Source organism: Gossypium hirsutum, chromosome D03 (genome assembly GCF_007990345.1).
Source record: "Gossypium hirsutum isolate 1008001.06 chromosome D03, Gossypium_hirsutum_v2.1, whole genome shotgun sequence".
In the NCBI taxonomy this organism is placed as follows: Eukaryota; Viridiplantae; Streptophyta; class Magnoliopsida; order Malvales; family Malvaceae; genus Gossypium; species Gossypium hirsutum.
Window position 1 is genome coordinate 52,343,800 of NC_053439.1, and position 26,885 is coordinate 52,370,684.

The 26,885-nt window shown below is 31.4% G+C and overlaps 1 protein-coding gene and 1 long non-coding RNA gene across 2 annotated transcripts; both read right to left on the reverse strand.

Annotated features, from left to right (window-relative positions):
• Window positions 1-1,769: 1,769 nt before the first annotated feature.
• Window positions 1,770-3,576, reverse strand: LOC107920266 (cytochrome P450 71AU50). Its single transcript, XM_041090514.1, has 2 exons — window positions 2,574-3,576; window positions 1,770-2,493 (listed from the first exon to the last, which is right to left on the reverse strand). Exons 1-2 carry the CDS (start codon window positions 3,519-3,521, stop codon window positions 1,858-1,860), a joined length of 1,584 nt encoding a protein of 527 aa, XP_040946448.1. The 5' UTR covers window positions 3,522-3,576; the 3' UTR covers window positions 1,770-1,857.
• A 14,360-nt stretch (window positions 3,577-17,936) lies between these two features.
• On the reverse strand, window positions 17,937-19,175 carry LOC107918650 (uncharacterized). Its single transcript, XR_001690187.2, has 2 exons — window positions 18,676-19,175; window positions 17,937-18,325 (listed from the first exon to the last, which is right to left on the reverse strand). It is a non-coding gene; the product is annotated as an uncharacterized lncRNA (long non-coding RNA).
• Window positions 19,176-26,885: the final 7,710 nt, after the last annotated feature.

Genomic DNA, 26,885 nt, shown 5'->3' on the forward strand with positions numbered 1-26,885 from the left:
TAGTATAATTTCCCAGCAAATGAAAAAAAAAGTACTTTAATATATCAAAACTAAAATATAATTTTTCACACATATCAAAATAAGAGAATTAACTATACTGACAAATGCACAATACAAAAATTGGGACCATGTGTCTATTTCACAAACAGTGTTTAGTGAAGATTCACAAGAAAGCTTTGAAGAATGGGATCATGTATCTCTTTTCAACATCACAAACACAATACACATATGAAGACAAATCCATGCTTACCTTTCTGCTTTTATAACCACAACAAATTTCAAAGTTCCAGTAACAGTTTTTGTGGGTTTTAGGGATTTTAAGGGTTTAGTGATTTCTAGATTTAATATTTTTTTAAAAGTATGGTGTTTTTATTTGTGATTATTGTAAAACCAATAGTGATAGTGAGATTAGATATTATAGCGTAAAACAAAACAAAAATTAAACACACCGCATTAAAAATAAATGTCTATTCGAAAGGGAACTTAATATTTCACTGTCGAAGTTTCATTACAATAAATGTGAAGATGGGTTCATGGAACAAATTTTTGTTTAGGTTTTGTTTTCGAACGAATTTTTTTCCTTTTTTTTGTTATAAACTTTTTTTTTCTTTTTAGTGATTTGAGGGTTTAAATGGGTGCAAAACAATTTGAAGGAGTTGAGTTGATTTTTTGGAAAAATTTCAAGGGCTTATTGTACCAATAAGTCTTCTTAAAAATATTTTGTAAGTTATTAGAATTGGATCCGTGTTGAACTAATTAAACCATCGGTTTGTCGATCTAGATGGTTCGAGTAAATAAATAATTAAAAAATCATAAAAATAAAAGAAGATAAAAACTAGTTTAACTAATTTTTTTAACCTGGTTCGTACCAGTTCCTGTTCAATTGGTTTGAAGCCTTTCTTTAAACAATATTATGCCGATCAATTCTCGGTCTAATCAATTTGATTGACTAATTTAGTTCAAATAAATATGATATTTTGAATTTTTTTGAAGTGGAGAAGAGAATGAGATAATAAATTAAATTTATTTTTAATTAATAGAAATTAAAGGAGAATTGAAAAAAATAATTTAAATTATTTTTCAATACATGTGGTGTAATATGATTGGTAGCTGAATACATGTGGTATAATTTGATTTGTTGAGATAAAAATCTTAATGAGTGTTAGTTAGATACCTAAAAGAAGTACCAATTTAACTTATAGTTTGTAAGTTTAGGTATCCGTTAGGTCCAAAAAAAGCTAAATGCCAAGTAGGTACATATTGCCAAGTTTAATAATATATACTATATTGTTGCTGAACGAGTGTGTGCGCCCTTAACTTAGCTGGTAGCAGGATCAACCGAAAAGTACTAAAATGCCGTTCATATAGAATATAAGTTACATTGCAGTGTCGGCATAAAAAAATATTTTTTATCCCCGACCCAATCAACAAGCAATGGTTACACAGTGATGAACTTTGGTGCTGACCATCGGAGTGTCAGCATCGTCCAACATTTTAGATTACAGGTCATTTTAGTTATAGGTTTTGAATCTGTCTTTTTCGTAAATAAGAAATTTTTCGGGTCATTTTTGAAAAAAAATGTCTTAATTAGATCTTTTAATTTCCTTCAAATCAGTATATTATGAGTGCAAAACAGAGGGTTGTAGCTCAAATTATGATAAAAATGCTAAAGTTGCAGTATGTGAAAGTCTCAGCTGTAAAACTTGCCAAAAATAAACTTTAAACTTTTTTTTCTCAAGTTATTCTCTAAATTAATAATAGATAAAATATAAGTATAAATAATATAATTATCAACATAACTAGCATAAGGTGAAAAATATGACTGATAGATAGAGAAATTGGACAATTATCAATAGTTCACGATTTTCTTTTGTAAAGCTCAAGATTAGTTAATCTTGGTGTGGGAATCAGATGTAAAGGGTTCTTTTTACCCATAATGATTCCAAATTTACCAGAAAGGTCAACCTTTTCGTCTTGGGGCAATTTCCACTCAAAAGAATGCAGCAATGAGGCCAATATGAAAGATAACATCTTCTCCCCCAAGTTAATGCCTGGACACTTTCTCCTTTCGGACCCGAACGGCAAATATCGAAAATCATTTCCACGGAAATCTAATTTTCCAGGCTCATTTAAAAACCTCTCAGGTTGAAATTCCATAGGATTGTCCCAAATATTAGGGTCCCTGTGAATGGACCACGTATTTAGGAACACCCTACTATCTTTTGGTATGGTATAGCCACCCACAGTGAGCGATCGGGCTGAACATCGGGGAAAAAGGAGCGGCAATACTGGATGTAATCGGAAGGTTTCCTTTATCACTGCATTTAGGTATCTTAAATTAGGCAAGTGAAACTCTTCAACAGTGTTGTTTACCCCAATGACATCATTTAATTCTTTCTTCACTTTCTCCATTATTTCTGGATGTTGCATCAGCTCTGACATTGCCCACTCTGTTGAACCCGAAGTAGTATCTGTTCCAGCCACCACAATGTTCTAATTTAAAATACATTAGCACCCAAAACAAATAAAAGGAAGAAGAAAAAAATAGGATAGTTAAAAACATAGAAACTTACTACTAGGATACCCTTGATTTGATTCATTGTAAGTGATGAAGGGCTATCTTGGTTCTTATGTAAATCCAAGAGCATCTGTAACACATCAGATTTTTGTTCACCAGTTTCCTTCTTCATTCTTTCTTCAATCACTGAATCCAAAAATTCATTGAACGATTGACAGATTTTCTTCATTCCCCTCTCAATGCCTTGTATGTCAAACCAAGCAATCGATGGAAAAATATCGGAAATGTTTGGTTTTCCCAAAAACACCACTATCTCTGCAAAAATCTTTTTGAACTGACTTTCCACGATAGTCCTTTGCTCTCCTTGGATTTCGCCTCCCCACACCATGTTGCCGATCAAACTGGTTAACGTACGAAATGCCAATTCACCGACATCAGTCAGCATACCGACGTTTTCATACACATCCCCCACCATTTCCATCACTTTTTCTCGCCGTAGATCATAACAGGCATTAAGATTAGCGTTGCTAAGCATATCGGATGCGAGAATTTTGCGCTTGTGTTTCCAGCTGGGACTGCTGTAAGAGTCGAATGCAATATCATTAGAGCCGAAGGTAATAATCTGTGCAGCAATGGGAGATTCTCGCTCTGAAAAGGCTATATCATGGTCACGAACCACTTCTTTTACAAGCGATGGAGAGCTAATTACTACGATTAACTTGTTTCCAAGCCAAAGTTTGTAGATAGGACCGTAAACTCCGGCCAACTCCGTAAAGACCAGATGGAGATTATCGAATCCAAGAAATGGAAGATACCCCACTATTGGCAACCCAAGGGGACCAGGCGGTAATGGAGCCATCGGTTTCCTTGCCTTTAGAAATAGGTACCAGAGTGAAAGCCCCAACATGGCAACCAGAAATGGGAAAGCTGCTGGTAACAATCCATCTTTCTGGTTGCCACCATTCAACAGCCATGAAAGCAAGCTGTAAGCTGTTTGGAACATCTTTTTCGCTTTTGTGAGGAAAACCAGGAAATTTTTACACTGAGATTTATCCGGTAAGTGCAGTGCCCACTAAGAAGTGACCATAATTTATAGTACTAAAATAGCTGTTTGGTAATTTATTTTGTTTTTTTTTTAAATTCATTTTCAATTTAATTTAATTTAATTTAATTTATGCAAGAATTTATAAAGTGAATTTAAAATATTTATATAACATATTTCGGTGAATTATTAATCTAACTAATTTGATTTAGTTGATTAGTTGAAATATGCTGACTCAAAATTTTAAAAAACTTCTAACCGATCCCTATCTTTGCTGCTATTGATGATGATGTTCCTCTTGCATCCTTTGTTCCTCAAATCGCAAGAAAGTGGACAAAGAGACTGTTAGAATTAAATGACCCGAATCCTTATTTAAATAAAATAGTGTGGTAAAATAAAATAAAAGTAAAATTCCTATATAATTATACTTCTTTTATTTATTTTAGAATAAGGTTTTTTAAACCTTATTAAACTCCATCTATTTGATATTGATTAGAATAAGGTGTTTCACTCCTATTGGAATATGGTTTTATAAGCATATAAATAGACATAGTTAACTCTTGTAATTATTCGAATTCGACATAGTAATTTTCTTCTCCTCTGCCCGTGATTTTTTCTCGAAAGGGTTTCCACGTAAAATTTGTGTGTTCTTTATTTTTATTTCTATTTCTATTTTCTTTGAGATATATTGTCATTACCGATATTCTATTTTTACAAATTGGTATCAGAGCTTCTGGGTTGTTCATCTCAATCACGAAAATGGCGTCTTTGAAATATGAAATTCTGCTGTTGGATCACAACACCAGATTCGCATTGTGGCAGATAAAGATGCAGGCAGTTCTTACTAACGAAATTTTGCATGATGTGATGAAGGAGAAGACCGTCGCTGGATTATGGAAGAGGTTGGAACAAATATGTATGTCAAAAACTCTAACTAGTAAGCTGCATATGAAGCAGCGTCTTTATGCTCATCGTTTGGAGGAATGTGCGTCTGTGCACAAACACTTGACAGTGTTTAAAGAAATTCTCTCAAATTTGGAGGCCATGGAGGTTCAGTATGATAAGGAAGATCTTGTAACAACCCGATTTTGGGCCTAGTCGGAACAGTGGTTTCAGGACCACAAATCCGACAAGGAAAATTTTATTTTTATTATATTTTTATGGTCTACAATTTCATGGAATGATTTTGTGAAAATTTTGTTTGAAAATTTCGACGTTTGGGCACTCAATTTAGTAAAAAGGACCAAATTGTAAAAAGCACAAAACTTGAGTTCTACATGTTAGAGGTGTCCAATTGTTATGAAATTTTAAATTGGAGGTCTTTATATGATGATTAGACCATTGGTTAAATTATGGACAAAAATGGACATGAGATAAGTGAAATAGGAAAATTTTGATTTAGGGGCAATTTGGTAATTTAGTAATAAAAAGAAATAAAAAGGGAAAAAGGATGGCAAAATGTGCTCATCTTCTCCATGGTGGCCGAGTATAGCAAGGGGGAAGCCATAGTTAGGGTTTTCAAGCTTCCAAGCTCCATAATAAGTGATTCCAAGCCCCGTTTTTAATGTTCTTTACGTTTTTAGAGTTCTGGTAACTTAATTTAGCTTATTCTAGCAATAATTTAACATAGGGTTCATATTTGGAAAAATACCCATAGGTGAAATGTGTTTATTTTGATGTTTTATGATAGAACATGAAGCTTTAAATTATGTTAGACAACTTTTGCTAGGCGATTTTAAGTGAAAACGAGTAAAATGACATAATCGGTAAAAATACCTAATGTTCATAAGTAGGTGTTAGAGTGGGAATTTGATGTTTCCATAGAAGGGAAAAATGTTCAACATGTCATAAAACATAATAATAAGGGTTGAAGTTTAATTTTCGAGCTTTTCGAAAAAAAATGTAAATATGCAAAAGTTTAGGGGCAAAATCATAATTTTGCCAAAGTTTGAGTCAAGGACTGTTTTGATAAATGTGAGTATTAAATAAGCTAAATTTGCTATTATAAATCATGAAAGACGAGAAATTGACATTGATCAGTGAAATAGAGTAAGTGAAATTATGAAAGAGTAAATTTAGCAACAAAATAATTTTGGACAGCAACAGTTGTGTGACTTTGAAAAATCACCAAAAATGGTGGAAATCGAATTAGAGGTTTAATAATATATGAAATTAAGTCTAAATGAGTATATTTTCACATAAAAGAAACAGAGAAAGCAAAAGAGTTATATATTTTGAGATATTTAAATTTTAGTAAGACAGGGTCAGAATGATTTTGGAATCCCCTGTTCTGACTTTGGAAAATCATTAAAAATTGTAAAAAAATAGTTATGAGTTATAATATATGTGTTTAAAATCTTGAAAGATTATATTTTCAAGATAAACAAACAAGAATGTCATCCAAACTCTGTACAATAAGATAATTAATTTTTAGTGAAGAAAGGTCAGAACTACCGAATAGTGAAATAGGGGAGAATTTAAAGAATAAACTGTACTAATTGGATAAGAAAAAAATTATGAAAATTTTATGGTAAGAATATATATGAGTTTAGTTTCTGGAAAAATTAACAGATCTTAATTTGAAGCTTTGTAGCTTGAGATATAAATAATTTAATGACTCTGACTCGGATAGACAGCTTTGAATTTACATATAAGTAAACAGTGAAAATATAGTTAATGTTGTTTAAGTGTGTTATATACATTAAGGATGTGGAATGGAGAGGAGGAGGCGGACAATAAAATATATGAATGAATTGTGTATAAATGGTTATATGCCCGCTTATAATCAGTAAATGTTAAATTGAATGGTAAATACGTATTGATATTGAAAGAATTATTGTGGTATTGAAAAGCAATTGATCAAATGTTTAAGAAATTTAATCATAGTATATATATGTGTGGTAATTTTGATTATGGATGTATTTTGGTTGTGGATTGATCTTGATGATAAATGTTAGGTATATTTGGTCTATTAAGTGACATAATTGAGAAGTACGATAGGTGGGTCATTTTATGTGTGAGATGATGGTATGATTTGGCTTGGTTAAGTAAGTTAAAAGGATGATTACATCATTGAGATTGCATTGATTAATTCGGTAACTAGGTGAGGTGAATTATGATTTGTGAAGCATATCTATATTCGGTAATAATAGATAAAATATATTTATGTCATGGGTGAATGGATAAACACTTGGGCTAGTATAAGGTGTATATTTTGTAATGTTAGTTGGTAATGAAATAACAGGTTTTGGTTTAACATCGAATAGAGAAAAGTTGTACTATCTTTATGGCTAATATTGATAGCTAAATGGGAGATGAATAGATAATGTATATGTGACACTTAGCTTATGAGATATTAAGTAATTGATATATTAAAATAGTTAAGTAGGAAAAATGTGACGATATGAGAATATGTAATGATATGGATCAATTCAGGTACTCGTGACGAAATCAACAAATAACTAAAAATTTATAAATTCATACGACGAGGAAGTGAAAGATTGTGAGTATATTGCGCCACGTAAACCCTAATTAGTGACTCAAGAATAACAATTTGAAAGTTTTAATTTAGATGAAATTTTACAACTTAGTTTAATACGGTTAAAAGTGTATGTGTTCTGGTAATACCTCGTACCCTATTCCGGCATCGAATATGGGTAAGGAGTGTTACAGATCTAGGGTTGATTCTACTTTGTTCATTACCCCCATTTTATTCAACCTTTAGAGATATAATTTTATATAGTCGCGAGTCTCTTATAGTTGATGAGGTTTATGATTCTTTAACCTCGTATGATAAGATGAAGCATTTTGTAGTTAAAATCGACTCTCAAGGAGAGGGTCTCATTGTTCGTGGGAGACAAGACCGAAATGCTGATGATGATCGTGGAAGGACACAGGAACGGAATCCTCGCGATAAATCTAAGGGTACATCGAAGTCTTCAAATAGAGGTAAAACTTGTAACTTTTGCAAGAAGGAAGGGAACATTAAATCTAAGTGCTATAAGCTACAGAATTAGATCAAAAGAGAGGCTACGAATCAAAATGGAAAACAACCAAAAAATTCTGGTATGGCTGATGTTGTAGAAGACTACAGCGATGGTGAACTTCTAGTCGCTTCTGTCAACAATTTTAAAGTGAGCGAGGAGTGGATCCTTGATTCAGGCTGCACCTTCCACATAAGTCCCAATCGGGATTGGTTTACAACTTACGAAACAGTGTCTAAAGGTATTGTTTTGATGGGAAATAATGCTTCATGTAAAATTACAGGTGTTGGAACAATTAAAGCTAAGATGTTTGATGGAGTTGTCAGAACACTTAGTGACGTACGACATGTTCCAGAATTAAAGAGAAATTTAATTTCGTTGAGTACTCTTGATTCAAAAGGGTACAAATACACAGCTGAAAGTGGGGTTTTGAAGATTTCCAAAGGTTCTCTCATTGTGATGAAAGAGCAGAGAAAGACTGCTAAGTTATATGTTTTGCAGGGTTCTACTATTACTGGTGATGTAACTGTCGCATCCTCTTCCTTGTCAGATGATGATATTACTAAACTTTGGCATATGCACCTAGGGCATATGAGTGAGAATGACATGGTAGAATTGAGCAAAAGAGGACTTCTTGATGGGTAAGGAATTTGCAAACTAAAGTTCTGTGAGCACTACGTTTTTGGGAATTTTTCTTCAAAGTACTTTTATTGTCTCTCTATCTTTTTCCCAATGCCTTCTTTACATAAGCATCCGAGACCTCTAAAGCAAACCTCGCCTACAAAAAACACGAGTTAATAAAGTAAATATAAATGAAACTATTTCCCAAGTATTACAGATGACATTAACATTTTGTTACCTTAATATTATCGAGGGCTTGGTTTTTTTTGCTATCGGGCATTTGATGCCATGACTCGTAGTTGATAGGCAACATATTCGCATTTCGTGCTAAAATGCCCATGTATCCTGCTAAAAGTCGAGCTTCTGATCCAACAGGCTGACCAAAACTGTTTCGTCCAACTTTGACACGCTCGACCGGATCTAACTCGTATAACTCTTTAAGTAGCGTGCGTCCTCGACCTCTGCGCGTCCCACCATTTTCAGCTACAAATGGTAAATTATAATATAAAAATTTGAAAAATAAATCAATTACAAGTCAACACTCATGTAAATTAAATGTAAAATTACTTTGAACTTCTGTAGGATCCTCAGGTGTAATCAGAACATTCGAAGATCCAATTGCTATCTGTTGTTCAGTATTATTTGTTTCTGTCGAGTTTGGATCATTTTGAACAATGCTTCCCCTTAGAATTTTTCTTTTAGGCATTTTATCTGCAATACACATAAAATAGTTGAAAACTTAATAACTAATTACAACAATAACAACACATATAAAATAGTTGAAATCTATAATAAGACCAAGATTTAAATTATGATATTACATATAATTATACAATCGTAAAATCTTACTACATCATTATTCGTAAATATCTTCATCTGTATCCTGACGAACCCATTGAAATTGTGCACTAGTACTAGGGATATTATCGTTTAAGTTTTGTTCTGGAAAGGGCAAAGTTTCTGATCTGTCGTCGATGTTATCTCTACTTCCACTGCCCATGTCAAACAAGTCTCTAGGGATGTTATGAAGTACAACGTACCAACCCTCATCAGTTGGATCTTTTGAGTAAAAAACTTGTCTAACTTGAGATGAGAATACATACGGCTCATCTATCAGTTGTTGTCCTGTGTGAATCAATCGGGCGAAGTTCACCATTGTAAAATCAAATTGATCTTGCTTAATTCCACGAGCAGTATTAACATCGGCCCAGTCGCCTCGAAATAAGACAACTTTCCATTTGCCATAGTAATCCAACTCAATTATGTCAGTAAGAAGTCCGAAATATTCCACATTTCCCTCGACAGGATTATTGTCCCTAGCACTAGCATAACTTGTAATTGAGGAATTAACAACTATTCCACAATTTTGCGTTCTTCTCAACCTTTCGCGATATTTTGTATGAAATCTGATTCCGTTGATGAGGAACGCACTATATCTTTTAACCACTCGATCTGAACCTTAGGAGAGCCATTTAATTTCGTCGTTTACGTTCTTCCCACTCCGAACCTATTGAATGAAAAGTAAACCGAGTAATTAAAAATGTTATGAGAAAACATTATTATTTGTAAGCGGAAGCTCCAACTGCATACCGTTTCGCTTAACCATTCATAAAAAGATTCTGTGAACAACTTATTGATATCTCGATGTTGTGTTCTTCGGGAGCGCGAACGAGATCTCAATATTTGTTTGTACTCACTATGTTAAAAAAATGTTCACTTTGGTAGAAGATAAACAATTTTTAATTTGATAAATATTTATCAATTTTGTAGAACTTACTTCCGTAAATGTTCAATTGATTCATGGTGAAACAGAACATATCGATGTGCTTGTACCCACGATAAATGATCTAATTTTGCAATTTCAACTTTGCCGATTGGTGTTCCAAAACTTTGGAACAAATAAGTATCGGCGAAGTTATGGTCCGTGAGTCCAGCAGTCCTATTTGGTCTGTTCAACCTTGTTTCAACATCTTCCAAATATCTTGAACAGAAGGTCATACATTCCTCTACCAAGTAGCCTTCAGCAATCGATCCTTCTGGATATCGCTTGTTGCGGCAGTAAGACTTTAATTTGGATAAGAACCTAAACACGATATATAACATTATCAAAAGTTGTAACTAAAGGCATAGAGGTGAATGAAGGAAAATTTTAAAAAATTTAATTAATACATTTCTATGGGATACATCCATCGATAGAAAATGGGTCCGCCAAGAATTGCTTCATGGGGGAGATGGATTATCAAGTGAACCATAATGGTGAAGAAGGAAGGTGGGAAGATTTTCTCCATGTTGCATAAAGTCAAAACGGCTTGATCCTGTACCTTCTGAAGTTCTTGAACATCCAAAACTTTGCCACAAATGGCTTTCATTATATTGGATAGTTTAATTATACAAGACGTTACCTTCTTGGACATACAACATCGTAGAGCAACTGGTAGTAAATCTTGCATCAAGATGTGATAGTCATGTGATTTTAGCGAATATAATCTTCGATCTTTAACACTAACACATCGAAATATATTTGATGCATACGCATCTGGAACCTTTATATCCTTCAGCACCATGCAAAACAGTTCTTTCTCCGTCTTGGACATTGAGAAAATAGAAGGCGGCAACCGATATTTCCCATTCGGAAGTGAATTGGGATGAAGATCTGGTCGAATTCCCATTCGGGCTAAATCAAGTCGACTCTGAAGATTGTCTTTTGATTTTTCGTCGACATTCAAAATTTTACCCACAATGTTCTCACAGACATTTTTCTCAATGTACATAACATCAAGATTGTGTCGTAAAAGGTGATGCTCCCAATAAGGCAACTCAAAAAAAAATACTTCTTTTTTTCCTCAAGTCCACCTCATTAGGATCGTCCTCTTCATCGGAGTCATCATCAGCTTCATGATTTGATCTTCTGCTTCTTTGCGTGTTTGGCGGTTGGTTTATCTTCCCATAAATGAAATTCATATCTTCCAACATAAACAAGATTTCAAAGCCACTGGTCTGCGAAGGAACTTCTCTGAACTCTTCAGTGCCGTCAAATACAGAACTCTAAAATCTAAATCTATAATTTTTCGGTAACCACTGACGATGCCCCATGTAAGAGAACTTCTTCCTATTGTACAACCATTGCGAACATGTTTGTGCAGCACAACAAGGACACGCATAATGACCCTTAGTACTCCAACCGGATAAATTGGCATAAGCGGGAAAGTCATTAATGGTCCACATCAAAGCTGCACGTAAATTAAAGTTCTCCTTTCTCAGCACATCGTATGTCTCGACACCAGCCCTTAATTGTTTTAACTCTTCAATAAGTGGCTGTAAATAAATGTCGATATCATTCCCGGGCCCTTTCTCCCCAGGGATAATCATAGGTAAGATAAGGGAAGATTGCTTCATGCAAATCCACGGAGGCAGATTGTAAGGAACAAGCACTACTGGCCAAGTACTATACGCAGTGCTCATGATCTTGAAAGGATTAAATCCATCAGATGCTAGCCCAAGCCTCACACTCCTAGGATCACTTGCAAAGCTTGGAAATTTATTGTCAAATGATTTCCAAGCTAAAGAATCTGCTGGATGCCTTAATAATCCATCATCGGTTCGTCCATCATGGTGCCACGTCATAGACTCCGCTATCTTCGACGACATGAAAAGCCTTTGAAGCCTTGGTGTCAGCGGAAAATACCATAAAATCTTGACTGGCTTCTTTCTTGACTGTGCATCATTTTCATTGTCGTTCCCATCTTCTGCGTTTTTACTTATCCAACGGGAGTGGCCGCATACATGACAGCACTGTTGGCTTCTCCGATCGCCCCAATACAACATGCAGTCATTTGGGCAACTATGGATTTTGTTGTACCCAAGGCCTAAATCTTTTATCATTTTCTTCATATCTTTGCATGACTGAGGGATTTTTGCAAACGGAAACATTTCTCTCAAAAACTCTAACAGCATTGTCAAAGAGTTTTCGGTCCACCCTCCCAAACATTTTAATTGAAAAAGACGAACACAGAAAGACATTTTTGAAAATTTTGATCCCTCATACAGTTCTTTGTTCATGTCATTAAGAAGCGCGTAGAACTTCGCCGCTTCTTCATTCGGCTCTTCATGAGGTACACTACTTCCATGTTCGATAAAAGCATTTCTCCCAATATTACAATCATTAGAAGCCACAAAGTCCGCTGGGATCGACTGGACACCATGATTGTGCATATTAAATGCATCCCGCAACATACCTTCCATGTCATCCCCTCTATCAGACTGATGGTAAGCAGTACCAGAATAAGATACATCCATCCTTGAAGAGGAAGTACTAGGCGGGCATTCTCCATGAAATAACCATTGTTTATAACCCCGAACAAACCCATCAACAATTAGATGCTCGTACACAACCTCACGATAATGCCAGTTTATGTTCACAAAATTCTTACAGGGGCAAAGAATCATGTTCTCTTGGCTTGCATATTGAAATGCAAAATTTAGAAATGTCTGTACTCCATTTCGATAACTGTTGCTTACCCTTGACAAATTCATCCAAGACCGGTCCATTTCTTAATTCTTGAAGTCTGATCTTGACAATAAATTGCACGGGTTTAGGATTTAAGAATAAGTATAATTAAGCTATGTAAGTTATGTAAGTTATGTATTATGTAAGTTATGCATTAAGTTATTTATTATGAAAATTATGTAAGTTATGTATTATGAATATTATGTAAGTTGTGAATTAAGTTAGTGCTGTATTATGATCAATTATGTAAGTTATGTATTATGAAAATTATGTAAGCTGTGTACTGTATAAGTTATATAAGTTATGTAAGTTTTTTATTATGAAAAATAAGTAACTTATGTATTATGAAAATTATGTAAGTTCAATATTATGTAACTTATGTACTATGAAAATGATGTAAGTTATGTAAGTTGTGTATTGTATAAGTTATGTAGGTTACGAAAATTTTGTAAGTTATGTAAGTTATTTTTTATGAAAATTAAGTAAGTTATGTATTATGAAAATTATGTAAGTTCAATATTGTTGTGTATTATATGTAAGTTATGTATGTGTATAATGAAAGTTATGTAAGTTGTGTATGTAAGTTATGTAAGTTAAGTATAATTAAGCTATGTAAGTTATGTAAGATGTGATAATCATGTAATTAAGTTATGTTTTTAAAATATAAACCAATATGGCATTTTTCTTAAAAAAAAAACTGAACATTATTTAAATAATTTGCATTGTTATCTTATATGATAGAAAATTTAATTCGAAAGTGTCAAAAACCTGAACATTATTTAAATAATTTAAATAATATTTTAGTTGAGTGGCAAATAAAAAAATTTACTAATATTATTAGTTCAAGTTCAAATCCTACAATATTTTTATTTTTATTGATTTTTAAATTTAGAAAAACTAATATATATTAAAAATGGTATATTTACAGAGGCGAAGTCAGAAATTTTTTTAGAAGATCTCGAAATTTTAATAGTCAAAATATTCATAATTTTAAAAGGACTAAATCAATTTTTTATCATTTTTAAAATATAAACCAATATGGCATTTTTCTTAACAAAAAAACTGAACATTATTTAAATAATTTACATTGTTATCTTATATGATAGAAAATTTAATTCGAAAGTGTCAAAAAACTGAACATTATTTAAATAATTTAAATAATATTTTAGTTGAGTGGTAAATTAAAAATTTTACTAATGTAATTAGTTCAAGTTCAAATCCTACAATATTTTTATTTTTATTAATTTTTAAATTTAGAAAAACTAATATATATTAAAAATGGTATATTTACAGAGGTGGAGTCAGAAATTTTTTTTAGAAGATCTCGAAATTTTAATAGTCAAAATATTCATAATTTTAAAAGGACTAAATCAATTTTTTATCATTTTCAAAATATAAACCAATATGGCATTTTTCTTAACAAAAAAACTGAACATTATTTAAATAATTTACATTGTTATCGTATATGATAAAAAATTTAATTCGAAAGTGTCAAAAAATTGAACATTATTTAAATAATTTAAATAATATTTTAGTTGAGTGGTAAATTAAAAATTTTACTAATGTAATTAGTTCAAGTTCAAATCCTACAATATTTTTATTTTTATTAATTTTTAAATTTAGAAAAACTAATATATATTAAAAATGGTATATTTATAGAGGCGAAGTCAGAAATTTTTTTTAGAAGATCTCGAAATTTTAATAGTCAAAATATTCATAATTTTAAAAGGACTAAATCAATTTTTTATCATTTTTAAAATATAAACCAATATGGCATTTTTCTTAACAAAAAAACTGAGCATTATTTAAATAATTTACATTGTTATCTTATATGATAGAAAATTTAATTCGAAAGTGTCAAAAAAACTGAACATTATTTAAATAATTTAAATAATATTTTAGTTGAGTGGTAAATTAAAAATTTTACTAATGTAATTAGTTCAAGTTCAAATCCTACAATATTTTTATTTTTATTAATTTTTAAATTTAGAAAAACTAATATATATTAAAAATGGTATATTTATAGAGGCGAAGTCAAAAAAATTTTTTAGAAGATCTCGAAATTTTAATAGTCAAAATATTCATAATTTTAAAAGGACTAAATCAATTTTTTATCATTTTTAAAATATAAACCAATATGACATTTTTGTTAACAAAAAAACTGAACATTATTTAAATATTTTACATTGTTATCTTATATGATAGAAAATTTAATTCGAAAGTGCCAAAAAACTGAACATTATTTAAATAATTTAAAATATTCATAATTTTACATTGTTAAATCAATTTTTTATCATTTTTAAAATATAAACTAAAATGGCATTTTTCTTAACAAAAAAGGATTAAATCAAATTTTTATCATTTTTAAGAGAAGTCGACGTGCAATTTTATATTTATTAATTTAAAATTTTTAAAATCTTAAAGAGCTTAAATAAAAAAAATTCATTTTAGAGAGTTGAAACTCATCAGTTTCTTCAATGAATATAATTTCGAATACGCTGAAAATATAAATATAGAAATATAAATAAATTGCTGCGGGTTATAACAACTCAGATGTTTATATAAACACGCTGAAAATATAAATAAATAATATAATATCAATAATATTAAATATGCTGAAAATATAAATAAATAGTCTCAAAACCATATAATTTATTATGGCAAAGCTGATGAGAAGTCCATGTAAGAAAACTTGTTTAAGAACAAAACGAACAAGGATTAGGACAATCAGAATTGTCCAACCCTCTTACATGCAGAACAATGCAGTATACAAAAAAACCAATTCAGAAAACTTGACATAAAATAAAGCACGTCAAACTAAATACATATTTCTGCCACAATCCTTCTAAATAAATTTGTTAATCAGTAACAAATAGGAAACATTTGCTTAATTTCTGTTCAGTCTTTAACTAAACTGTTTTTGTTTGGTTTATGTTTAACTGTGCATCATTTTTTTGTTCAGTTTGCAAAGATTATAATTTAAATCTAAACAACATAGCTTAACATTCAAGTGCAGAATCTCATATGCTTAACATTCAAAATGTTTAACATTCAAAACATAGCTTAACATTCAAAACTATGATTAACATTCAAAATGTTTAACATAGCTTAACATAGTTTTCAAAGATTATAATTTTGTTCAGTTTATGTTTATGTTTAACCCAAGTGAAGAAACTCATATGCTTAACATTCAAAATGTGCAATACGAGAAGACTGAAGAAACTGTGCCAATCAACACCATGCTTAAATGTGCAATACGACATAAATCTATCAACTCCACAAACTCATATGCTTAACTGTTGTGCCAAAACAGAATAAGAAGTAATGTGTTTTTAAAAATCAACAATCCTACTAACCCTAAACACAGAGAAGACCCTAAACTTCCCAAAACCCTAAAAATCATTGAACACCGTCAAGAAAGCATTGTGCGCATTCCCAATATAAAAGAAATTAAAGCATTATAGTACCTTGATTGCGATGAACAGAAATGAAAGCCCCGAACAAACCCTAAACACAGAGAACACTCGCATTTCAGTTCATTCAACGGGTAATCAACAAATTACAAACAATAAATTTAACAAAAACAAGAAAATGCAAGCTTTAAATACAAAATATAATCACAAAGCAACCTAAACACAAAGCAACATCAAATTAACAAATACCACAAAACCCAATGTATAAAAATGCAGAATCGGACATTCGAACCTTAAATGATGGTCCTCGACGTTCTCCGTCTTCTTCGCCGCAAATAATGTTAAAACGTACCAACAAATAGAATGTATGAAGGTTTTTTATTGGTATTTTTGCAAGAAATCGAAAGAAACAAACAGGAATATGAAAGAGATGAAGAAATTGGATGGGGGGAATTCGGAGACCATTCACGAAACACTTAGGGATTTGAGTGAAGGGGATTTGGGGCTGGGTGCGGGGATATACCCCAAAATTGATATACATACAAAACGACGCCATTTAATTTTAATAATTTTGTGGCGTTTAAAGAAAAACGCCACTAACGCTACAGATTTTGCGGCTTTTTGAAAAAAAACGCCAGTACCCAATAAACTCGTTAACGATATGGCGCCGTTTTTGTTCAATTTCAATTGTGTATTTCCGACGTTTTGCGTAGAAACGCCAGTAGATATTTTCATTTCTAATAGATATTACAATTGGATAAATGTTATGACATTATTAAAAATTTTAACATTTTATAATGAAATTATCCCTTTTATTTCAATAATATTATTTAAAAATATGATACAGATTTAAGAAATTGTTTTTAATTATACAAATTTTAATATTTTATAATAAAATTATCCATTTTAATAAAATAATATTACTTAAAAATATGATACAGATTTAAGATATTATTTTTAATTATACAAATTTTAATATTTTATAATGAAATTATCCATTTTTTATAATATTATTTAAAAATATGATACAGATTTAAGATATTGTTTTTAATTATACAAATTTAATAAATTTCTAAATATTCAAATTTATAAATACTTAAATACTATCAATATTCAAATTTATAAATATGTTTGCGGCGTTTATCTAAAAGCGCCACTAAAGCAATACACTGAACCAAAAATGAGCATTTTCGGCTAAGGGTTGAAATGAAATACAGGAATAAAAACCGACAGCGTCTTACGAGAATGCAAGCTTGCGACGTTTTTATCCTAGCGCCACTAATGCCGTTAGTAGATAAGGTAAAACGAAACCGTTTTGTTTATACCAGAAAGAAACTTTCTGGCACTTCTACTGAAGCGCCGCTAATGTCTACCTTTGGTGGCGCTTTTCAAAAACGCCACAATCTGTATACGAAAAACGGCACCGTTTTATGTAAAACTTAAAACATATTTGCGGCGCTTTAAGGAAAGCGCCACTATAAACAATTCCAAACGACGCAGTTTCTTAACTCATAATACACTTTTTGCGGCGTTTACAAAAAAGCGCCACCAAAAGCAAAGAACAAAACGATCATGTTTTGCTAACATTTTGAGTAACATTTGTGGCGTTTATAAACACGCCGCTAATTTCATTTTTAAATTAGAGAGAAAATAATAAATAATAAAAAAAAGGAGAGTAATGTATTTTTAAAAAATAATTACAAATTCTAAAAAATAAATACATCAATGTATTTTTTATATTGAATAAATTTAAATATTTTGTATGCAATATAAATAAAAAATTATTTTAATTATATCAATATTTATGTAAGCTATTTTACAATATCTGGATCAAACTAATTAAAAGTTAATGTATACAATTGAACAATAAAACATTGTTCATGTGTGCTTTTGGGATTTAACCCATTTTGATATATTTTTGTAAATATTAATTTATATTTATATTATTTACATTTATATTCTAAAATATCCAAGATTAAACACAAATTCCCAAACCCTAAAGTGGAAACCCTAAAACCATCTATAATAGGCCATTTTTGCCCGGGCCCAAATAAATACATAATCCATTTTTACAAATAACCTAAACCCATTAACCAATTGAACCCAATAAAGACCAAACCATTAACCCTAGCCCAATTACAGAGTGGCCTAAAAAGTTCAAAGATCAGCAGAAACCCCAGGCAGTTTTCCCAACGCCGCACACGTCCTCATGTCGCAGCAACTGTCCCGTTGCTCCACGTTCTTGCTCGCACGTCCAGTAGCCCCGCACAACGCACGTTTTCCATACACATGCAACAAACAATCGATAATGGCAGAAAATATGACAAAAATGTAAATGGGGGGAAGTTTTCGAGGGCTTGTTTTTTTGATTCGACCATATAAAGGCCAATCGATCTTTGTAATGGGGAGCAAAATTTTTTTTGTACCGAAATCAAAAAGAAAATATACAGAAAAATATTTTTGAAGGTGGGATTTGGTTTTATTTTTCTCTGTTCCTTTACTGTTTTTTTTTCAATTTATTTTAGTTCTTTTCTTTTGCTTCTAAAAAACAACAAATAAACAAAACGAGGAAGGGAGTAAAGGGAACTTACCGGTGTGGCGTCGTTGAAGCTCCTTTGTTTCATCGCCATAGGAGCAGAGGAGGGCAGAAGGAGAACATTACGGCGCAATGTCAAAGAAAGAAAGAAAATGTTCTTTTTAGGGTTTTAAAAGGGGGTTTTTGTTTGATTTTAAGTTGATGGGTTATTTATAATTTAGGCCCTTCATTTTTTATGGTTTTCAAAATCACTGTTTTTTTATTATTTTCAAATTTTTCCATGAAATATTGTTAATGTTTTGATTTAATCCAATGTTGCGCATTGCTGTGCAGTGTTTTTTGGGTAATTTACTCCTTCAGTCCTTCCCCTGTTGCGCATGTTTTGAATTACTCCTTTTCTTGTTTTTATTTTCAAATTCAGCTCTCAAATTTTGTTGTTTCTTAGTTTAATCCTTAATTTGCTATTTTGGGTTTTTTATATATTACATTATTATTACTGAATTATTATTAGTTTATTATTATATTATATATTTTTATTATTATACTTACCGCATATGCATATTAACACACGTTTTTTTTTATTTCTTAAATGTTGTAAATATATATACTATATACATATCATATATTTTATTATTACTTTAGTTTTCTTAGCTTTATGTACATATGTATGCATATATATTCGTATTTTATAATACTTATATATTTTCTCTATCTTATAGTCCAAATATTTTTTATAATATGTATATATATAACTACATTATTCGACACTTTTATAAATATAACTTTCAAATCTCTTTTATATATGCATATATATCCATATTTTTTAAAAAATTACTAGTATATTATGTTTATAATTTTATTTTTATTTTTTTGTATAAATTTTTTTTATTTTGTTATTTTTGTCATTTTTGTATACATGTATATATATGCATCAATATCTTATCATACTATTTAAAAATAAATATTTTGATTCTATCAAAACATTAAAATTATTTTTTATGATTCAAAGGTTTTCAAAATAAAAACGATATTCAAAGTTAGGGATTTTTGAGGAAAATTGAGCACTAACGTATTTGGTTTCGATTTTCTTTGTTAATTCCAAATAACCGAGAATATTCGTTATTTAAAATATAAACAAAAATCATTTTCGGGAATTTAATATGTTATGTCCTAATGCATTGGGCATGACATATTGCTTTCTCGAAATGAAGATTTTCTTTAAAAAAATTAATGAAAAAGCGATATTCAAAATTTGAGTTCAACAAAATCTTTTTAATTTTTGACACCAAGACATTAAATAATCAATTTGGTACCGATTTTTGAGCGTTACGAGGGTGCTAACCCTTCCTCGTGCGTAATTGACTCCCGAACCTGTTTTCTCAAATTTCGCAGGCCAAAATTATTTTTAAGGTAAACCGATCACACCTCAATTAAAGATCGGTGGCGACTCTAATTTTTGTTTTTAAAGTCGATAACTAAATTTTTATTTTTCAAAAAATGGTTTCGACACCATCAACCATGTAAAATACCAAACCATCAAACCCTAAAATCCAATTCCCACTATATTGTAAGTCTTAACCCTAAATATTAAACCCTAAACTATAAAACCTAAACCCCAAACTCCAACCCGTAAACCCCAACCCGTCAATTAACCATAAAACACCAAACCACCAAACACCAAAATCCAATCCACATTATATCGTAAACATTAACCATAAATTTTAAACCCTAAACCATAAACATTAAACCCGTAAACCACAAACAACAACCACCAAACCATAAAGTCTAAATCCTAAAACTAGCCAAACCCTAAAGTGATCTAAATAATAAATCATAACCCATATTAATCCTAAACCATATATTTGGGAATATTGGTGGCCAATGTTAGTTTAGTACAAAACATATATTTTATATTCTTAATTATATTATAATAATATAGGTGTGCTACAAAGTGGCATGAATCCCAGTAAAATTCAAATGTTATTTTTTAATTAGTTTTCAAATAGTACTTTAAACATTGAACATCAAACTTTCAATCCCTAGCCCAAAATATAGTACACCATAAAGCCTAAAACTCTATACCATTAACATTAATTCTTAAATTCTAAATCCGAAAATGGAAAAATAAATTAATTTTGTAAGCTTTTAACTTTTGCAGAAATAAGCAACGAAATTGTAATGCGGTCAATATAATATATTATCAATAAGTATTGTCGATTGAATTTTAAATCGATTGATATCAATATTGTTTTAGGCATTATACCAAATATATATGTCAGTATAAGAGTTAAAATACATTTTACCCCGAAAAAATCTAATAATGTAGAGCCGTAGTCCGGAATACTGACTTATTTTGTTTTCATTCAACCCTCAATACTGACATCACTACAGAAGAACAAACCAGAAATATTTATAAAGTTAAGAAGATGAGCTTTGACTGGAAGTGTTGGGCAGGTTGGTACCGGCAAGGGAACGCCATTGTTCTGGTGCTGCCATTCCTATATCCTTTGGAGCCAACGTAAGAGATTGAAGAAGCCCCCATAAAATAATGGATTATTATTGGATTTTTAGTCAAAATATCAGTAGTAATAATCATCATTTATGTCCTACTACATAGTTAGTCCATGTTTGGAAAGATAGATTCCGCTACCTTGAATTGAATACACTACACAATGACGCACATGGCAGACCCCAAGTGCCCCCTCCCACCAATTTTTTTGGCAAATTACACATAAAGCCCTATTTTTTTAAAATTTATCGAAATGGTCCTGGTAAATAATTATTTACGGAATGGGCCCATTTCCCCGAAAGTGCGTCCACGTCAGCGGATGTCAAGGTACGTGACAAGAAAACGCTCCCTCAAGGACGTGTTTTGCCCGTTTCTAGGTTTTAAGGTTTAGGGTTTTAGAATTTAGGGTTTAGGGTTAAAAATTAAATAAATAAGGGATTAGAGTTTAGGGTAGAGGTGTTCATGGGCTAGGCCCAAAAAAATTTTGGCCCACTTCCTAGGCCCAGGGTCGGCCCAGCCCAAACTATGGGCCTAAAATTTTGTCCAGGCCCGGCGCGGGAAAAAATTTCTAAGCTTGAGCCAGGCCTGCCCCGACCCATTTTTTAATAAACACCAATTTTTTTAAAATATAAAAAGAATAAAAAAAGTATTTTAAAATTAAAGAATTAAAAATATTTATTATATATTCGGGTCGGGCCATACTGGGCTCGAGCCAAAAAAGTGGTGCCCGAGGCCCCGCTCGTTTTTTAAACGGGCCTCGCTTTTTTGCCCAAACGTGTAACACCCCGAACCCGTGTCCGTCACCGGAACAAGGTTACAAGGTATTACCAAACCAAATTCAAATTCAAATAATCAAAACTACCTATCAAATTTCATACAAATATTTATTAGTCAAATAATTATAATTACTATTCATATGGTCAATTTCTCAAGCTTTAGCCAAATACAATTAAGTTAAAATACTTATGCTTTAACTAATGTCAAATACATCAATAATAAAACGATTCGCTGCATAACATACCAAGGCCGATCCTATATATATATATATGTTTACTATGTATTATTTATCTCTCAATGTATCAAGGGTCGTTTACAAGACCAATTCCATAAACAATGCTCATTGTGCAAATTACCAATTTTAATTACTTTATTTTCATAGAAAATAAATATACAACCTTCACATAGTATATGATAATTCAAATTCAATCTCAATTGCCAAAAACTAAGATATTTCCATCCATGAATTCAAATGTAACTTATACTTACATTGTGTCATATCAATCATCTTTACTTGTCTATCCCAACCAATATGCAAAATTATCAAAATTGAAAATCTTCCAAAGCATAACATCATTTATATTAGTCTCAACCATCTATAAACATAGCCAAATCATCAACCATAATAATATTCAAAGCATGAAACCATTCATGTCAAAATAAACAAGCCATTTTTGCATGGCCTATTATATATATATACACTTCGTTCAAAATATATTCAAAAGAGGAGTATAGCCTATACATGCCATAGATTTTTATATTTAACTTTTATAAGTACCGATGAACAGACGATAGTGTGATTAACTACGCTGACGATCCCCGAACCTGTAGCTAGCTTCCAAAATCTATAAAACCGAAGGAAACACATATACAAAATAAGCTATCACAACTTATTAAGTCATAAGCAATTGAACAATTTAATGACATTAATAATTCAATAACAAAATCGAATAATGCAATCATATTCATATATACATATTCAAGCTTGCAAAACTTAAATATCAAATATGTAACTATGAACTAATTTCAGCTTGGCCGAATATGCCTTTAAATAATAACATAGTTATTTTCATCTTCAATTCATATACCCACTCTTTATCGAATGTACTTATTCATATATAAATGCATTTAAAACATAATTATAATATCACATATAGTTACCATTTGGCCGAATATAAACTTTCATATTCTCATATACTTTCATTTACCTCGTGTAAATTTTTCTCATCACAATTGAAATAACCAACTTACCTTGATATTAAGTATTATTCATCCATTGTATACTTGTACTATCATGTACTAAATAATTGGTCAAGACCATAATGTAGTTACACAATTAGTGCTCTTTCTCATCTAACCAAGTTGCTCTCGGTATCGCACACTTAGTGCCCGTTATTCAACATCATCCTTTTAATTTCGCACACTTAGTGCCGTTCATATAGCCATAGCTATTCCATACTCGCACACTTAGTGCTAAATATCGATAAATCGCATTCATATCTATTTCTACTTTCTGAACTAAAACGCATTCAGCTATATATATATATATGTATTTGCACATTTCATTTCAGCATATATATAACTAACATTTATTCAGAAATTTTAACATATAATTGTTGATAAACTTACCTCGGACAACGATAATCGAAACGGAACGATTAGTCAACGACTTTAGTCTTCCCCTGAGCCAAGTCTGATTTCTTTAATTCTTGATCTAAACACATTCAAATTCAACTCATTCAAGCATAATTTTATTCAATTTTGTCCAACAACACATAAATGGGCAATTTACCATTTTGCCCCTAATATTTAACATTTTTACAATTTAGTCCAAAATGTACAAAACACAAAATATTCCAAATTGACCACACTATGTTTTGGCCGAATATTTCCTAGACCCATATAGATCCTTGCATGTCATTTATTTCACCTTTTAGTCCCCCAATTAAATATTTTCTTACAAATTAACCCAAAATAATCAAATTCATCAAAAATTCAAGAACGCACATTATAATCTATCACATATCTTTCATATTTCATCATCAACTATTATCAAACTCAAGTATTCATAAATGGCATGTCTCAAAATCACCATCAAATTCTAAAATTAAAGCATGGGCTAGATATAACACGAAGCAACGATCACAAAAATGCAAAAATCATCAAAAACCGAAACCAAATATACCTTAAATCAAGCATCAAGATGGCTGAATAGCTTGGTTGTTCTTCTTTTATTTTCTTTTCTTAGTTTTGGTTAGATAATAATGAAATAAAAGATGATGGTGGCCTTTATTTGTTTAATTATAATATTATAATATAATATATATTATAACATTTATAATTAATATAAAAAACTATATATATTATACACATAATGCCGCCCACTATCTTTTTAATGGTCAAATTGCAAAACAAAACCTCCATATTAAAAGAATAACCACTATTCAGCCCCTTTTTAGAAATAACCATTAAATTTTTATTTTACGCGATTTAATCATTTTATTTAATCGGACACTCAAACGACGAAATTAAAGCACGAAATTTTCACACTAGTAAATTCACACATAATAAACACAGAAAATAATATTAAAATATTTTTCTAATTCGAATTTGTAGTCCCGAAACCACTGTTCTGATTAGGGTAAAAAAATTGGGCTGTTACAAAACCCATATTTCGGGCCTATATTTTTACCCGAATCCTCCTATATTTTTTGCCCGGCCCATGAACATCTCTAGTTTAGGGTTTTTCAATTATATTATTTATAAATTTTTCAAAATTGGATTAGTTTTCGTGTTTATTATTTTTTAAGAAAAAATCAATTAATTAGGGTTTAGGGTTACTTGAGTAATTTAATTAAAAAAATTTTAAAAATTAGATTAGGGTTAGGTTCTAGGGTGTTTTTAAGTTAAGGGGTTTTAAGGAAAAATCAAATAAATTAGGGTTTAGAGTTTAGGGTTTAGGGTTACTTGAGTAATTTAATTAAAAAATTTAAAAATCAGATTAGGGTTAGGGTTAGAGTTAGGGTCTAGGGTGTTTTTAAGTTAAGGGTTTTTAAGAAAAAATCAAATAAATTAGGGTTTAGAGTTTAGGGTTTGTCAATTAAATTATTTATAAATTTTTCAAAATTGGATTAGTTTTCGTGTTTATTATTTTTTTAAGAAAAATCAATTAAATTAGGGTTTAGGGTTACTTGAGTAATTTAAAAAAAATTTAAAAATCAAATTAGGGTTAAGGTTAGGGTTAGGGTTTATGGTGTTTTTAAGTTAAGGGTTTTTAAAAAGATTATATATTATTTATATTTTTAAAATCAAAAATTGGTACAAATATTCAAAATATTGACTTATTTAAAAGAAAGTCTATTTTATTAAAAATATTAAAGTAAATTAAAATTACTTTATTCAAAACAACGTTTTATTTTATTAAATGAAATAATATAGAAATATTCAATATATTGCCTTATTTAAAAGAATTTCTATTATATTAAAAATGTAAAAGTAAATTTCTATTTTAGTACGAAGTGTACAAATATAGAAGAATTTCTATTTGATTACATCAAATAATATCAAAATATTCAAAATGTTTGTACAAATATATTAAAATAAAAATCAATCTCCGTGCCCGCTGGATTCAGTGCCACATGGCGACCGTCGACGGTTACGCGTTGGATTCCTCCTTTGTCCAGCTTCTGGCGGGGGTTGTGGTTGCTCCGATGGGGATTCTGGTTCCTCCGATAGGGTATCTGGTTGTCGATGTTGGGATGATGAGCCACCTTGATAGAATAGTGACTGTTGAGGTGTTTGCATCACCAACGGCGAAGCTATTTGAAACCCATACGGTGATTGAGATTGGTAGAAAGAAGAGCTCCCCGACGACCCCTCTTGCGATCCCTCGTACGACGCTGACATATACATCGGCGGTCCACTCGGCGTAACGAAAAATGGAGATGAACCAGGCCATGGACTCCAACCTGCCATAGGACTCGGAAAAGGAAACATATAAGGGTTAGGATACATATAAGGGTTAGAATACGCACCTGGCATCATCAGAAAAGGCTGTACTGTGGGCATCGTCAGTTGAACTGCTAGGTCGGGTGACTGTGTCGGTGCTCTCGTTGGGCCTGGTGATTTAATGGCCGCTGATATGGGCCGGGTGAATGTCTGGGCCTCGTTGATGGGCCTGCGTCGTCGTCTATTCGTCTTGGATTTAAAGGCTCACGTCGTTCCCTTTGGATACGTAATTTTCATTGCCTCTCTTCTGCCGACAGCAAATATGGCTTGCCATGGATCCTAAACCATGGCATGTATTCCGACACGCACGCTAACTCCGAAACGATGATCAATTCTCGAGTAGGTATATAATCATACCGATCTTCCCACATTTGGATGTAGTATGACCAGAATCTCGGCCAATCCGTATGCAATTGCCGTAGGTCGATTTTGTACTAATCATCAAACACTTCAGGTGCCACGGGAATCGGTTGTCTACATCCAAATTACCGTAATACTCTGTCTGACTGGTGCATCTCCACGGTCGTATAGTTGACCAATGGTACTTTCGCATGCCAAGTGTTCGAATTTTGGAGGTACTCATCCTAAATTACTGTCCAAATTGCCAGATCCTCATATGGTGTCCATTGAAAGTATATGAACATGATGGAAATATTAGTTATATACATAATACATAATAATAAATACTAAATACTAAATACCAATCGACTAGCTCATGATGGAAATATCAATTTTATTTAATACTTCCTTGTGCTTCCGACTGTTGGTCTAATAGAAGTCGTATAACTTCAAGAGAGGTAGGTAATCGAGCATAACTTGCCGAATGGTTCCACCTAATTAAATAAATTTTTAGCATACTATTATTTTTAAAATCTACGTAATAATTGTAAAATCTAATATAAAATTTACCTCGTTATGAGTGGGAATGTATATGGATGGTCCACTCGAAAACGTAAAAATGGAAAGCGAAA

Coding starts and splice junctions, on each gene's coding strand:
- LOC107920266 (XM_041090514.1), bottom strand. CDS start 3,521: ATGTTCCAAACAGCTTACAGCTTGCTTTCATGGCTGTTGAATGGTGGC. Junction 2,494..2,573: donor AAATCAAGGGTATCCTAGTA/GTAAGTTTCTAT, acceptor ATTTTAAATTAG/AACATTGTGGTGGCTGGAAC.